At 38.5% G+C, this 12674-nt stretch overlaps 3 protein-coding genes across 3 annotated transcripts; 1 reads left to right on the top strand and 2 right to left on the bottom strand.

Moving 5' to 3' along the window:
* Positions 1-116: 116 nt before the first annotated feature.
* LOC149925902 (ceramide-1-phosphate transfer protein) lies at positions 117-1793 on the bottom strand. The gene is made up of 3 exons (XM_090161348.1): positions 1636-1793; positions 1209-1403; positions 117-1140 (listed from the first exon to the last, which is right to left on the bottom strand). Exons 2-3 carry the CDS (start codon positions 1337-1339, stop codon positions 627-629), a joined length of 645 nt encoding a protein of 214 aa, XP_090017474.1. The 5' UTR covers positions 1340-1403; positions 1636-1793; the 3' UTR covers positions 117-626.
* A 112-nt stretch (positions 1794-1905) lies between these two features.
* On the top strand, positions 1906-2990 carry Prosalpha5 (proteasome alpha5 subunit). The gene is made up of 3 exons (XM_090161347.1): positions 1906-2350; positions 2412-2673; positions 2732-2990. Exons 1-3 carry the CDS (start codon positions 2087-2089, stop codon positions 2929-2931), a joined length of 726 nt encoding a protein of 241 aa, XP_090017473.1. The 5' UTR covers positions 1906-2086; the 3' UTR covers positions 2932-2990.
* Positions 2991-2992: 2 nt separating this feature from the next.
* Positions 2993-4583, bottom strand: LOC149925900 (EEF1A lysine methyltransferase 4-like). The gene is made up of 3 exons (XM_090161346.1): positions 4278-4583; positions 3924-4207; positions 2993-3316 (listed from the first exon to the last, which is right to left on the bottom strand). The coding sequence occupies exons 1-3, from the start codon at positions 4444-4446 to the stop codon at positions 3035-3037; spliced, it is 735 nt and encodes a 244-aa protein (XP_090017472.1). The 5' UTR covers positions 4447-4583; the 3' UTR covers positions 2993-3034.
* Between the last annotated feature and the right edge of the window lie 8091 nt (positions 4584-12674).

The raw sequence follows: 12674 nt of genomic DNA, 5'->3' as shown, positions 1-12674 counted from the left end.
AAACTTTTGTCAATAAAAAATTACGATAAGAAAAGGCCAACGTGTATCTTTTGAAGTTTTTTATCGTTAATTTACACGTCGAGAATTCCTCACGTGATAAGGAATAAAATAGCATGGCGTTTAAAAAACCGAAAACGTTTTGACTAGGGAAAAATAACCTAAAACAACTCTTAAACATTTTGGCGCGAACTCGAATTTTTAAGAAACGGCGATGTAGTGGTGCCATCTGGAGGAAAAAATCAAAGCTTTAACAAAAATTTTGGCTTTAATTTATATTACTGAAAAATTTTAATTTCAAAACATCACAACTGCTTAGTTGAATTAAATTTCTATAATAATAATAATAATAATATTAGAAACAATTTATGAAGACTTACTATCAAAAATGAATGATCACAAAATATATATACTTTTAACAGAATTAACTTCTAAATAAAAATATAAAAATAGTTTGATCTTCAAGGAGCTGAAAAGTTTTAGCTGCATAGACGTTGCTTGGCAAGGCTCCGCCCATTTGAAGTGTGTTGACAACTCCTTAAATTATGGAATAGTGGAAAATTGGCTATATAATGTAAGAGCAAAGTGCTTTGATTTTTTCCTTGAAGTGACAATCAGCAGGATCTAAATTAAGGGAGATCCAACAAATCGTACTGAGCATAGAGCTTTTGGGTCTTGTTGTAAACGGTGTCAGCAGAATCTGCAAGTTTAGCCATCATAGAATTGGCTTCGGTAACTTGGGCTTGTCCACAGACTTTCTTGATCAGATCATCCCTGTACGGAAGTGCATACATGGCAAGAGTAGCACCTTTTTGAACAAGCCAGGGATGATATTTAGCGAGAGTATCTTGATAAGCACTTTGAGCCAATGAGGAGGTTTTATCAGTTGCAGATGCCGATGCCAGAGATCGCATAAACATCGAGATAAACTCTAAGGCACGATGTAGTCTGAGCAAGGTTCTTGACCCTGATGGTCTATCTTTGCTGTTCAATAAATGGTTGTCCCTTTCAAAATCAATCATCCTCTCAATTGTTACGTAGTTTACTCCTATGTCGGAACGCCTATAGTTCTGAAGTACATTTATTTTCTCGTGAACATCAGACGCCACGAAACTGAATACAGAGCCCATTATTTGAAAGAATCTAAATACCAAGAATGTAAGTTAAAATAAAGGTTTCAGTGGGTAACTAAAAAAAGAAACATTACGTACCTGTGAAGCTCCAAATAAGCTTCTAAGTAGCTGTCAATAAGTAACCCTTCTTCTTCTTCAGAGCATTTTTTGAAGTTATCAATGACTCGGGCAATGTTAAAGTGGTCTTCAGAACCATGGTCCGAAGCCATAATATGATTATGAGCTTCGGACAGGTATGAATTTGATATTCCTGAGCCAAACGAATTGGCTAAGCTGGGATTAAAAACAGACACCATGATATATTATTACTAATGGTACTTGTCCCCTTGACAACCGTCTACTGTTTGGGTCTCAAATATCTGATCAATATTCTGGCCTAGCTGATATTCACCCCAAAAAATTAGAGCTCTTCCCAAAAAACTAAACTAGGATAAGATTATCAGATGAAATATAGGGAGAGGATATTCCTCTTATACATCCCTCTAAAGTTCCAGGAATAACTTACAAGTATGTCAAATTTTTGCTTGAGGGGGCACCCCTCTGTTAAGATGCCCCAAAGATGAACTTTCGAACTTTTGATAGTTTTCGACTAAATGAAAACATTTGGTGCAAGCGAACTGGAGACTACCAGTTTCCGGCTACGTCGAAAGACTCGAAACATTTAAAATTTTCGGCTACTAGAGGGCGAAAAACGCGTTTATTAATTGATTTCATCTCCTAGTAGTTTTACTTCTATAGCTAAAACACCATTGGACTGCTTTTTCACTTACGTAACATTTACCACCAAATATAATCCCAAAATAGAACGAAATGACAAAGCAAAATCACATTGTGCTAAGCCTCTGCTTGACGTGACGGCTCGCAGAATTTCGCCGGGCAAAACCTTTAGAAAAATATTATACATTTCTTAAAGGTAAATTACTTAATCGTACTCGCGAAAATATAAGTTTTTAGTTATGTTTCTCACGAGATCCGAGTACGACCGAGGTGTCAATACTTTCTCCCCAGAGGGACGTCTCTTCCAAGTTGAATATGCGATTGAAGCCATCAAATTAGGTTCAACCGCTATTGGTATTCAAACACAAGAAGGTGTAGTACTGGCAGTTGAAAAGAGGGTTACCTCGACTCTCATGGAACCAACCACGATTGAGAAAATTGTAGAGATTGATAAACATATTGGTTGTGCTGTTAGTGGTCTTATGGCAGATTCACGTACCATGGTCAGTCAAAAACTATAGTAGTAGGTTTTAAGAGAAGTTTACTTACAACATTGATTTTCAGGTAGATAAAGCTCGTGTTGAAGCACAAAATCATTGGTTTCTGTATGATGAGAAGATGCAAGTTGAAAGTGTCGCTCAAGCTGTCTCAAATCTTGCTATCCAGTTTGGTGACAATGATGATGACGGAAATGCCATGAGCAGACCATTTGGAGTAGCAATTCTGTTTGCGGGAATTGATGATAAAGGACCACAACTCTATCACATGGATCCATCAGGAACATACGTACAATATGACGCTAAAGCTATTGGTTCTGGATCCGAAGGTTTAAAATAAAATAAAGACTTTTTGTCTTGAAATTAATGATAAATTGCTTATTTTAGGAGCTCAGCAATCATTACAAGAAGCCTATCATAGAACAATGACTTTAGAAGAAGCCTTAAAATCAGCTTTAACAATTTTGAAACAAGTTATGGAAGAGAAACTTAATTCCTCAAACGTTGAAGTATCGGTGGTTAAACCAGGCACTGGCTATCACATGTTCACTAAAGAAGAAGTTGAAGAAGTTATTAAAGGAATATAAATCTCCTTTTCCACGTTTTTTGATTTATTAAAATAAAAATATTTAATTGTCTTAAAAAATATTCTTTATGCAATATATATAATATAATTTAAAATTAATGGAATTAGTCATGTTCTATTGAAAATAGAAAATTGTCTTCATCAGATTCCGAACTTGGACATTCATTTTTTAATCTTGTGATATTGGGGGGGCTGTAGAAAAATATATCACTTTGCAAAGCTTGCCCCTTTGTCATAATATATACATAATAATGGAAATCTGTTCCCAGCTCTTTCTTGGAAAATGACCAATTGAACTTTGTGCAAGCATACAATGGTCCACGGAAATGAGGTTGGCTAAATGACACTGATAAAAATTTTCCTTTCTCTTTCAAAACTCTGCTAACCTAGGAATATATAATTACATATTTTTACAAAATCAAAATAAAATGAAGGTACATTCACACTATGAAATTTTTGTCAACAAACTTGTGGGGCAAAATTTGTTTAAAAACGTTTCATACTGTACTTATGAAGTCAGTCAAAGCAGCGATTTTCATCTTGAGCATTCAGAAAATGACACCTGTCCCTCCAAACCAGTCAATAATGAGGGTTTGTACCAATAGGCTAGGCAATAAAGTTACTTTACAAAATAGGCGCTACAATAAATACCGCTCTCTTTTTCTTTCCTCCTCTACGCGCTGGGGTTGAGAGCGCACACCCATTTTTCTCTATCAGGAGGCGCATGCAATATTGAACGAGCAATACTATATTGAAATATTAAGTAGCACATAATTTAAAATATAACGCTTTTACAAATATGTCCTGGCTCTTTGTATTACTACTTCTATTTAGGTGTAATTTTCAGAGTTCTTTTCTATTAGGCATTTAGTAGGGAGAAATGACATTTTCTGGAGCCAATTAATTAAAATTGCTTCTAAAAACGTCAAACGCAACTATACATTTTTTTAAAAAAGAGCATAGTGTGAACGTATCTTTAGCCACTTCCTTTACCTCACTCAGAACTGTATCAACAAATTTCTTAGTTTCATCAGGTATATTCCATTGATCTTTATTGCCAACTAAACATGAATCAATGGTGGCTTTCTCTAGGACAATATCAAAATACTCATTCTCAAATTGCAGTTTCTGAGCATCCATTGTAAGCCACTTCATTTTGCTGCAATTTTCACAATGCTTCGACATATTTTCTATGACAACTGATGAGTAATCAATGTTGGTTATATTGTGGAAACCATTAATGAACATCATTTCACTTAATAAACTATTTCCACAGCCTAAAAATAAAAATTTTGATTTATCACCTATCTTAGGATATTTATCTTCTGATTAAATTTAATATCTTACCAAGCATCAATATTTTGTCATTTTTGCGTACATGGTGAATTAAAATGTTTTCCAGCCCTTCGTAGGATAGTAACCAATCCTTTTCCTTTTCATTTTCGTATCGAGAATTCCAGTAACTTACATTTTTATAATCCGAATTATTTAGGGGTAGATCGATTTTTTTATCCATTAAAACACATTTAAAATAGCTTCAAAATCTTAAATTCAACTATTAACCTACTACCACGTGCCAAATGGACAAACCATATTGAAGGCCCAGTAACCCAGTTTCAACTGATAAATATGTAAGTAATAGCATAAGTAACAGTAATAAAGTAGTAATATGGTAATATAATAAAATTTAAACAAAGCGCTTGATAATATCAAAGAATAATGCAAAGATAAGATTTCAATATTATTTTTAACAGTGTGTTTGAAAATGTATGAATTTCCATAAAATAACAATTATAAAATAAGATAGAACAATAGTATTATCATATGTAACATAATCACTCATAAGTATGCCATAAAAGCATTTTCGTTAATGAAACCTTGTTCACTGGCAGCGCTGTCAGATTTTAAAACGGAAATTATGGTATCGACGATAAAAAATTATTGAATTCTTCGCAAAATTATTGCACCTCCCATTTATGACGTTTTTAGCTAGTTTGGCGGGAATTTCAAATCTAAATGTAATGCTGTAGTCCTTTTAAGTGTTTTCCTCAAAGATTTACATGTTCTTGAAATACTTGACCTGTCATTTGACCACTTTTATAAATAACTGCCGGCAACAGTGACAGACCACGCGACACTACGAAAGCTTGAACGCAAGGTTCATATAATTGGCTTGAACCAGCGCTCCTCTGTGCTGGCTGCCAGATCAGTGTTTTATTCTACGACCTAGTCTGAGACTGCCGTAGGTTGAAAGAGAAGACTCAAGAGAGGACTAAGTAATGTTGCAAACCTGCCTAGCGCAGTTCTACCGCAGCCGTTACGAGAAAGCGGGGCTGAACACGGTGTTCAGAACACCAGAAAGTAAAAGCATGCAATGACTTTGTTATTGAAATCGAAATTTTTGAGAATATGATACTATTTAAAAAAATATTGAAATTATAGTACAGTCTATCAAAATTATGTAAATAAGCGTACCATATGGTACATCGCTAAAATTATGGTACAACCCAAATTTCTACCTAAAATTATTGATTTGAACCATAATTATGGTACGTCTAACAGCGCTGTTCACTGGATATGACGTAAATTACGTCACTTACAACTCCGTGACGAAATATGCGTCATCAACTTTACTGATGGGAAACGGAAGTTAGTGAGAATTCCACGCGCGTTTCTGTCAAGTTTAGCTCGTGCCTCGCGATCACATGATTTCACATCCATGGTAACCTTTTCAATAGCGCAAGGATTATAAGCATTTTTGCATTTTTGGGTCCGCTCAATGTATGTTCCGCGTGAAACAAGGTCTCATTGAATTTTTTTCAATTTAAATATTATACAGAGGCATACTTATGAGGAATTATGTTACATATGGTATTATCCTCAAATTATACCGCCGGCAACCAACTTCCTTACGTAAAGACTGTACATAACATAAGGAATTTGGTATTTTACGAGACTCGGTTATTTCACGTGTACAACAGAATCTTGTTGCCTGGTATTCCACGGTATAGCGCTTACAGGGACGTGTTTTTCTTTTATTCGATTGTAACGTGTGGTACAGTTCAGTCCTCTCGTCCATCGGATTAATCAGGGCGAGATATGTGTAACGGCCACGCCAACGGGGGAATACGTGGGGACAGGGGTGGGGACACCCGTGGCGGAAGTACTCCGACCACCTGTTGGGGGATTGGTGGTCGTCCTCACTCGGCCATCCACAAAATCTGCCTCCCAGACGCTTGGGATTACAGGAGAGAGCCAATACTCCCGGCTACAGGGGCTTTTATTGGTATTTGGTAAATTCCCAAACCGTAGACTAAAGTCAGAAATACATTCATGTATTTCTGCTAAAGTAAACCTTTATTATTCACCTTTCGTAGCCAGTGGCGGACTGGGTCTAATATTTTGGGCTGCCAGAAGACAAAGGGCCCCAGATTTAATAACTATACCGCTATCATGTTTGAGGGGCCCACTTCATGAAAGATCCGTGGGGCCCACCTGCCATCGGGCAGGTTCACTCTATGGCCAGTCCGCCACTGTTCGTAGCGGTGATTTTATCCCAGTCCAGTTTAGTTCCTCTTCAAAAGCGAGATTAGAGCAGGGTTCCCACCAAATCTTTTAAAAAATTAGGTAAAATTGGTTCTTTTTGCAATATAAAAAGGGTAAAATACGAACCACATTATTCAAAATGGGAACCAAATAGTGGCGAATGTAAAACAAAATGATATCATTATTTGAACTAAATTCCAAAACACTAACAAGGAGGCTCTGTCCTACAACTTAAGGTAAACAGTTCTTGGGCAGATGTATACAAATATTTTAAGCCTAATACGATGGTTTCACTGTATTTTATGAAAATAGTGTACTTTAGGGAGAAACTCCTCATCTCCTGAATCCACCACGTTTACTTCAACACGATAGTCATAGAACTGAGGACAGTCCACGACCACGTGGAAAACATATTCCACGGACAAGCTAGCTGGCTCCTCCCCGAAGATGTCTGTAAGCAGACTCGCGGTTTGAAGAGCGCCTGTCCAGGCTTTTAAGAAGAAGTGGCCTGGTCTGTCGTTGTTGAAAATGGTACGATGTTAGGCTCGCTCTTCGAGCTGTACCACGACAGGCTAAATTGGATGTTTGTGGGCAAGTATACCGGATGATATGAGGCACACTTCATTGAAGAAAAAAGTACTCTTGGATATAGTTAAATCATAAGCCTATCAACCCTAAGTTTGAATCGAAAGGCAGTGTTGGTTCAAGCTAACGACTGTCGAAAGTACAGCGCTTAATCCACCCGGTGGCGGAAAAGAGAAACGTAACTCGTCTCGCAATGCATGATGCCAGCTGCTTTAGTAAGAGAGAGGTGCGTAGATAGAGAAAGGGGGAAGGAAGAAGCTTCATTTTATCTCTACCAGGGAGGCTATTCTCTAATTTATCTCGATCTCACTCTCGAAGTCGACTCGAGAATAGGGTCCCAGGTGCCGATACTATCGCCTGATTTCTTAACGTTTTTAAGTAATGTTGGTTTACGAGTTTCCTAAGCCTTTTACCATGGAGAGATACAGTGTCCATGCTTTTAGTTGACATTTAGAAATGTCGTCTGCTAGAATAGGAATTCACTGATACCAGTCAAAATTCTAAGAATTCTTCCCTTAATAGTGAGAATTCTCACTTATCAAAATTTTTACGGTCCTTCTCACAGGAGGTGACGTAATCTCTTCTCACGAGTTCTATTGAAGAGTGAGAATGGGCTGCGTTCAACAACTATCAACGGAGAAAAACCGTTGAGTTATCGTTGAGTTCTTTTAATCAACGCTACGTCACAAAAATCTAAAAGTTGTTGTACGATTTAATAGTTCGCTGACTTAACGAACAAAATAACGTCTGCTATCCCTCCTTTAACTTTGTCGAATGACGTCACGACACCGATGAGCAACGGGAAAACCATCTCGCTCAGCCGATGTTTCCGCTGAGTCTCCGATGATCAACGTGACGTCAAAACCGGAAGTCAAAAAACCCGTTCAGCAAAAAACCGCCGACCGTTGAGCTCAGCGCTGAGTCCGCTGAGTCCCGCTGAACGTAGCCCTGGTCAAAAAGGAGGGATTTTAAAAATAACAAGTCAGCCCAGACCGTAATATTAGTTCCACATCAGTGTATTCGAGTGGGCAAACCCATACACCCTTAGTAGACACAGGTAGGCAAACTAATACAAAGCTATTGAGGGCATGTGATTTCCTATCGTTTGATATATAAATTTCCATCCCAAGTTAAAGAGTGGATGCCGCCCACCCTCAGGATACGCAGGTGGGCAAACTAATGCAAAAGCTATTGAGGCCATGTGATTTCCTATCGTTAGATATATCAAATACCATCCTAAGTTGAAGGATTAAAACTTGGGCGCCACCCACCCTCAGGGGACGCGGGTGGGCAACGCAATACAAAGCTGTTGAGGCCATGTGATTTCCTATCGTTTGATATATAATTTACCATCCTATGTTAAAGAGTGGCCACCGCCCACCCTCAGGATACCCGGGTGGGCAAACCAATACAAAAGCTGTTGAGGCAATGTGATATATAATTTACCATCCTATCAGGGGTGAATTATCCATTGGGCAGAGTAGGCACGTGTCTAGGGCGGAATTTTTCTAGGGGCGCCAAAACAAGGGTCCAAGTACTTGGCTTGCCCCTACTTAGTTGACCAGCCCGTTAGACAATGCCCAGGGGCGAAAAATGTTTCTCTGCCCAAAGGCGCCGAAAGGGTTAATCCGCCCCTGCATCCTATGTTAAAGGGCAACGCAAGTTCTGTGGCAAAATAAAGAAAAAGTAACGTGCTTTTTAACCGCCTACACACCCACTCAGTACGCAGAGTTTACCGTAAATTTCGCACTTTCCATACATATTCACACAAATGGCAGCTAACTTGCGTTGCCCTTTAAAGAGTGGCCACCGCCCACCCTCAGGATACCCTGGTGCGCAACCCAATACAAAAGCTGTTGAGGCCATGTGATTTCCTATCGTTAGATAGACTGAACGTATCAAAGGTGAAATAGGTAAGCAAAACACGACGAAAATAATTCTTTTAAATTATTATTATTATTAAACTGGGATTCAAATGTGTTTTTTTAGGAAATTTATATTAAACATTTGGGTAGTTTAGGCACCAAAAGTCATGTAAGTTCGGAAATTCTTTAAAAAAAATACCCATTAATTTAATTTTGCAGAACTGAAATTAATAGAATATGTCATTCTCGAATTTAATATTATATCGGTGATTAAATTGGTATTTTCTTAGAGCAGATATTTAATATGGATTATTAACAACTGCATAAATCATATTATTTCAATAATGTATTTATGTACTAAGAATATGGCAAGACGGAGATTCTGTCCCCATGGTCGCATACTTTGCAGCTAAGTTCGACTGCTTTGGATTTTTTAAGCTCACTCTTGCACGTAGACGATTCCAATGTTTTCTTTTATTGTACTATCGAATGAGACCAACTTTTTTCCCGATCACTCTCCCTTTAAGGGCATTGGTCGTAGGGGGCGGAAATTAACGGCACTGCGCGTTCTATCGTTTGATATAAAAAGTACCATCCTAAGTTAAAGAGTTGACGGTGAAGAGTGCGTATTGTTATTAAAGGGGGGTCGAAATTGTGGCCTCTGTTTACCCGACAGACCTGAAACTGGACATCGGTAAAAGTTGTGTAGCCCCACACTGTAATTCAAACTTCCCGCCACGCCCGTGTCACCCTTCGTAGAAATCCACTGGGTTGGGGGGGAGGGAGGCGAAGTTTGGAAAAAGAAACGACATTTGCGACAACTTAACTAGCCAAATCCCCCCGAGTAAGGATTTCAGAGGATCGTTTCGTATAGGCGTCGGTTTTTAGTTCCACATCGAGATATATATATCGAAGTGGGACTATTGCTATGGACGAAATGTCGTTTAGTGTTGTGTGTTTGGTGTGGAAAGCGACGACACGGTAGATGGAGCTGCGAAAAATAATTTATTGTTAATATAATTCTTATTACCGCCGGCGCCGGGATTCGAACCATGAAAACCGACGCTCTACCAATCCAGCCAGGGCGTTCGCCTAGAATTCTTCTCGAAACTCTAATCTTTCTTTGCAACGCGGGGGGATTTGTCAAGTTAAGTTATCGCAATTCCCGTTCGTTTTTCCGCGTTATTTTATGTATATTTACGGTGTTTTAGGGTCAAGTTAACCTCAAACTTCACCTCCCCCCGCCCCAATTTCGACCCCCTTATCGAAACCGTGTATGGTCAGAAGTAATAAATAAGTGTGGCACTTTCTTATCGAAACCGTGTATGGTCAGAAGTAATAAATAAGTGTGGCACTTTCTTATCGAAACCGTGTATGGTCAGAAGTAATAAATAAGTGTGGCCCTTTCTTATCGATACCGTGTATGGTCAGAAGTAATAAATAAGTATGGCACTTTCTTATCGAAGTCGTTTATATGTGGCACAAAATAATATTATCGCCTTCTTGGCGAACTTGTATAGTTTGTATAGTTGGTCCAGAGATTTGGTCTCATTCGATAGAACTCTTTGACGCGCACGCAGTGCCGATAATTTCCGCCCCCTCCGACCAGCCCCCTTAAAGGGAAAGTGACCGAAAAAACAAGTTGGTCTCATTCGTTAGAGCTCTTTGACGCGCACGCAGTGCCGTTAATTTCCGCCCTCTCCGACCAGCCCCCTTAAAGGGAAAGTGACCGAAAAAACAAGTTGGTCTCATTCGATAGAGCTCTTTCAGGGTTGCCACAAAACTTTCCGATTAAAATTCCCTGACTATTCCCTGTTTTCCCTGACCATTTTAACAGATTTTCCCTGACTTATTAAGGCCAAAATGTTTCTTTTATATTTTAATTTTATCAGAAGTTAATAAGTTTAGATGAACTTATATTTCAGTAAAAAGGTTATTGCAATGTTGAGAAAATTAGCCAACCATTCAAGGAAATAAATGATAATCGTGGAATTTGTCATAGATCTAGAGTTAAATTACCTTCAAAAAGTGCCAAGATAAAATTTAATTCCCTGACTTTTCCCTGAATGTTTACCAATTCTTAAAATTCCCTGACCTTTTAGGCCCATTTTTAAATTCCCTGACTTTTCCCTGATTTCCCTGACGTGTGGCAACCCTGTCTTTGACGCGCACGCAGTGCCGTTAATTTCCGCCCCCTTCGACCAACCCCCTTAAAGGGAAAGTGACCGAAAAAAACAAGTTGGTCTCATTCGATAGAGCTCTTTGACGCGCACGCAGTGCCGTTAATTTCCGCCCCCTCCGACCAACCCCCTTAAAGGGAGAGTTATCGAAAAAAACAATTTGGTCTCATAGAACAATAAAAGTAAAAGATTGGAATCGTCTACGCTAGCGTCTACTTGAAAGAGTGAGACCAAAAAGTCCAAAGCAGTCGAACTTGGGGCGTGTTGCAAAAGTCTGCTTTGCTAGAATCAAACATGTTAAATTCACTGGGCTAGCACTTTGGCTAGGGCTTTGGCCACAGGCCCTTAAGCTGAAAAGTATGCGACCATGGGGACAGAATCTCCGTCTTGCCATATTCTTAGTACATAAATACATTCTTGCAATAATATGATTTATGCAGTTGTTAATAATCCATATTAAATATCTGCTCTAAGAAAATACTAATTTAATCACCGAGATAATATAAAATCACATGGCCTGAACAGCGTTTGTATTGGTTTGCCCACCCGGGTATCCTGAGGGTGGGCGGTGGCCACTCTTTAACATAGGATGGTAAATTATATATCAAACGCTAGGAAATCATATGGCCTCAACAGCTTTTGTATTGGTTTGCCCATCCGGGTATCCTGAGGGTGGGCGGTGGCCACTCTTTAACATAGGATGGTAAATTATATATCAAACGATAGGAAATCACATGGCCGCAACAGCTTTTAAATTGGTTTGCCCACCCGGGTATCCTGAGGGTGGGCGGCACCCACTCTTTAACTTAGGATGGCAATTTATATATCAAACGATAAGAAATCACGTAGCCTCAACAGTTTTTGTATTAGTTTGCCTACCTGTGTCTACTAAGGGTGTATGGGTTTGGCCACTCGAATACACTGATGTGGAACTAATATTACGGCCTGGGCCGACTTGTTGGAGATTACGCGGCCAGTAGCTATCTGGATTCGAATCCCGGTGTCGCCAAAGATATAATTTATAAAAATTATTTTTCGTAGCTCCATCTACCGTGTCGTCGCTTTCCCACGCCAAACAAACTAAAACACTTAACGACATTCCATCCATAGCAATAGTCCCTCTTCGATATACATATATATATATATATATATATATATATATCGATGTAGAACTAATCTAAATGGCTGCTAATATTCTAATCAGTTTACTTGATGCTGAAGAAAATAAACATTATATTTTTGTGGACAAAAATGGATTTAAGAGAAAACCGAATGATAAGTTAATTTATAATGAAATATTTCCTTTTAAATTATAAATAAAATGTTTTCTTCCTTCATATATTGTCGTGAAATCGTGTAAAAATAATATTTATTATCAAAGGCTTAGATAACAACGTTTATGGCATTCTCATAAGCATTATAATCCCCAATTGGTCGATGTCCCAACTCTACTAGTTTGATGCCTGACAGGATACCCACAAGCTCCATGATGTCATAAATGGGCTCTTTTTTATTGCGCTCATATCGACTGAGGGACATTCATTGGCAAATACCACTTCCCTCTTAAT

This window comes from Leiobunum rupestre, chromosome 10, assembly GCF_980474605.1.
Source record: "Leiobunum rupestre chromosome 10, qqLeiRupe1.1.hap1, whole genome shotgun sequence".
Classification (NCBI taxonomy): Eukaryota; Metazoa; Arthropoda; class Arachnida; order Opiliones; family Sclerosomatidae; genus Leiobunum; species Leiobunum rupestre.
This window is presented reverse-complemented; position numbering and strand designations above follow the sequence as displayed.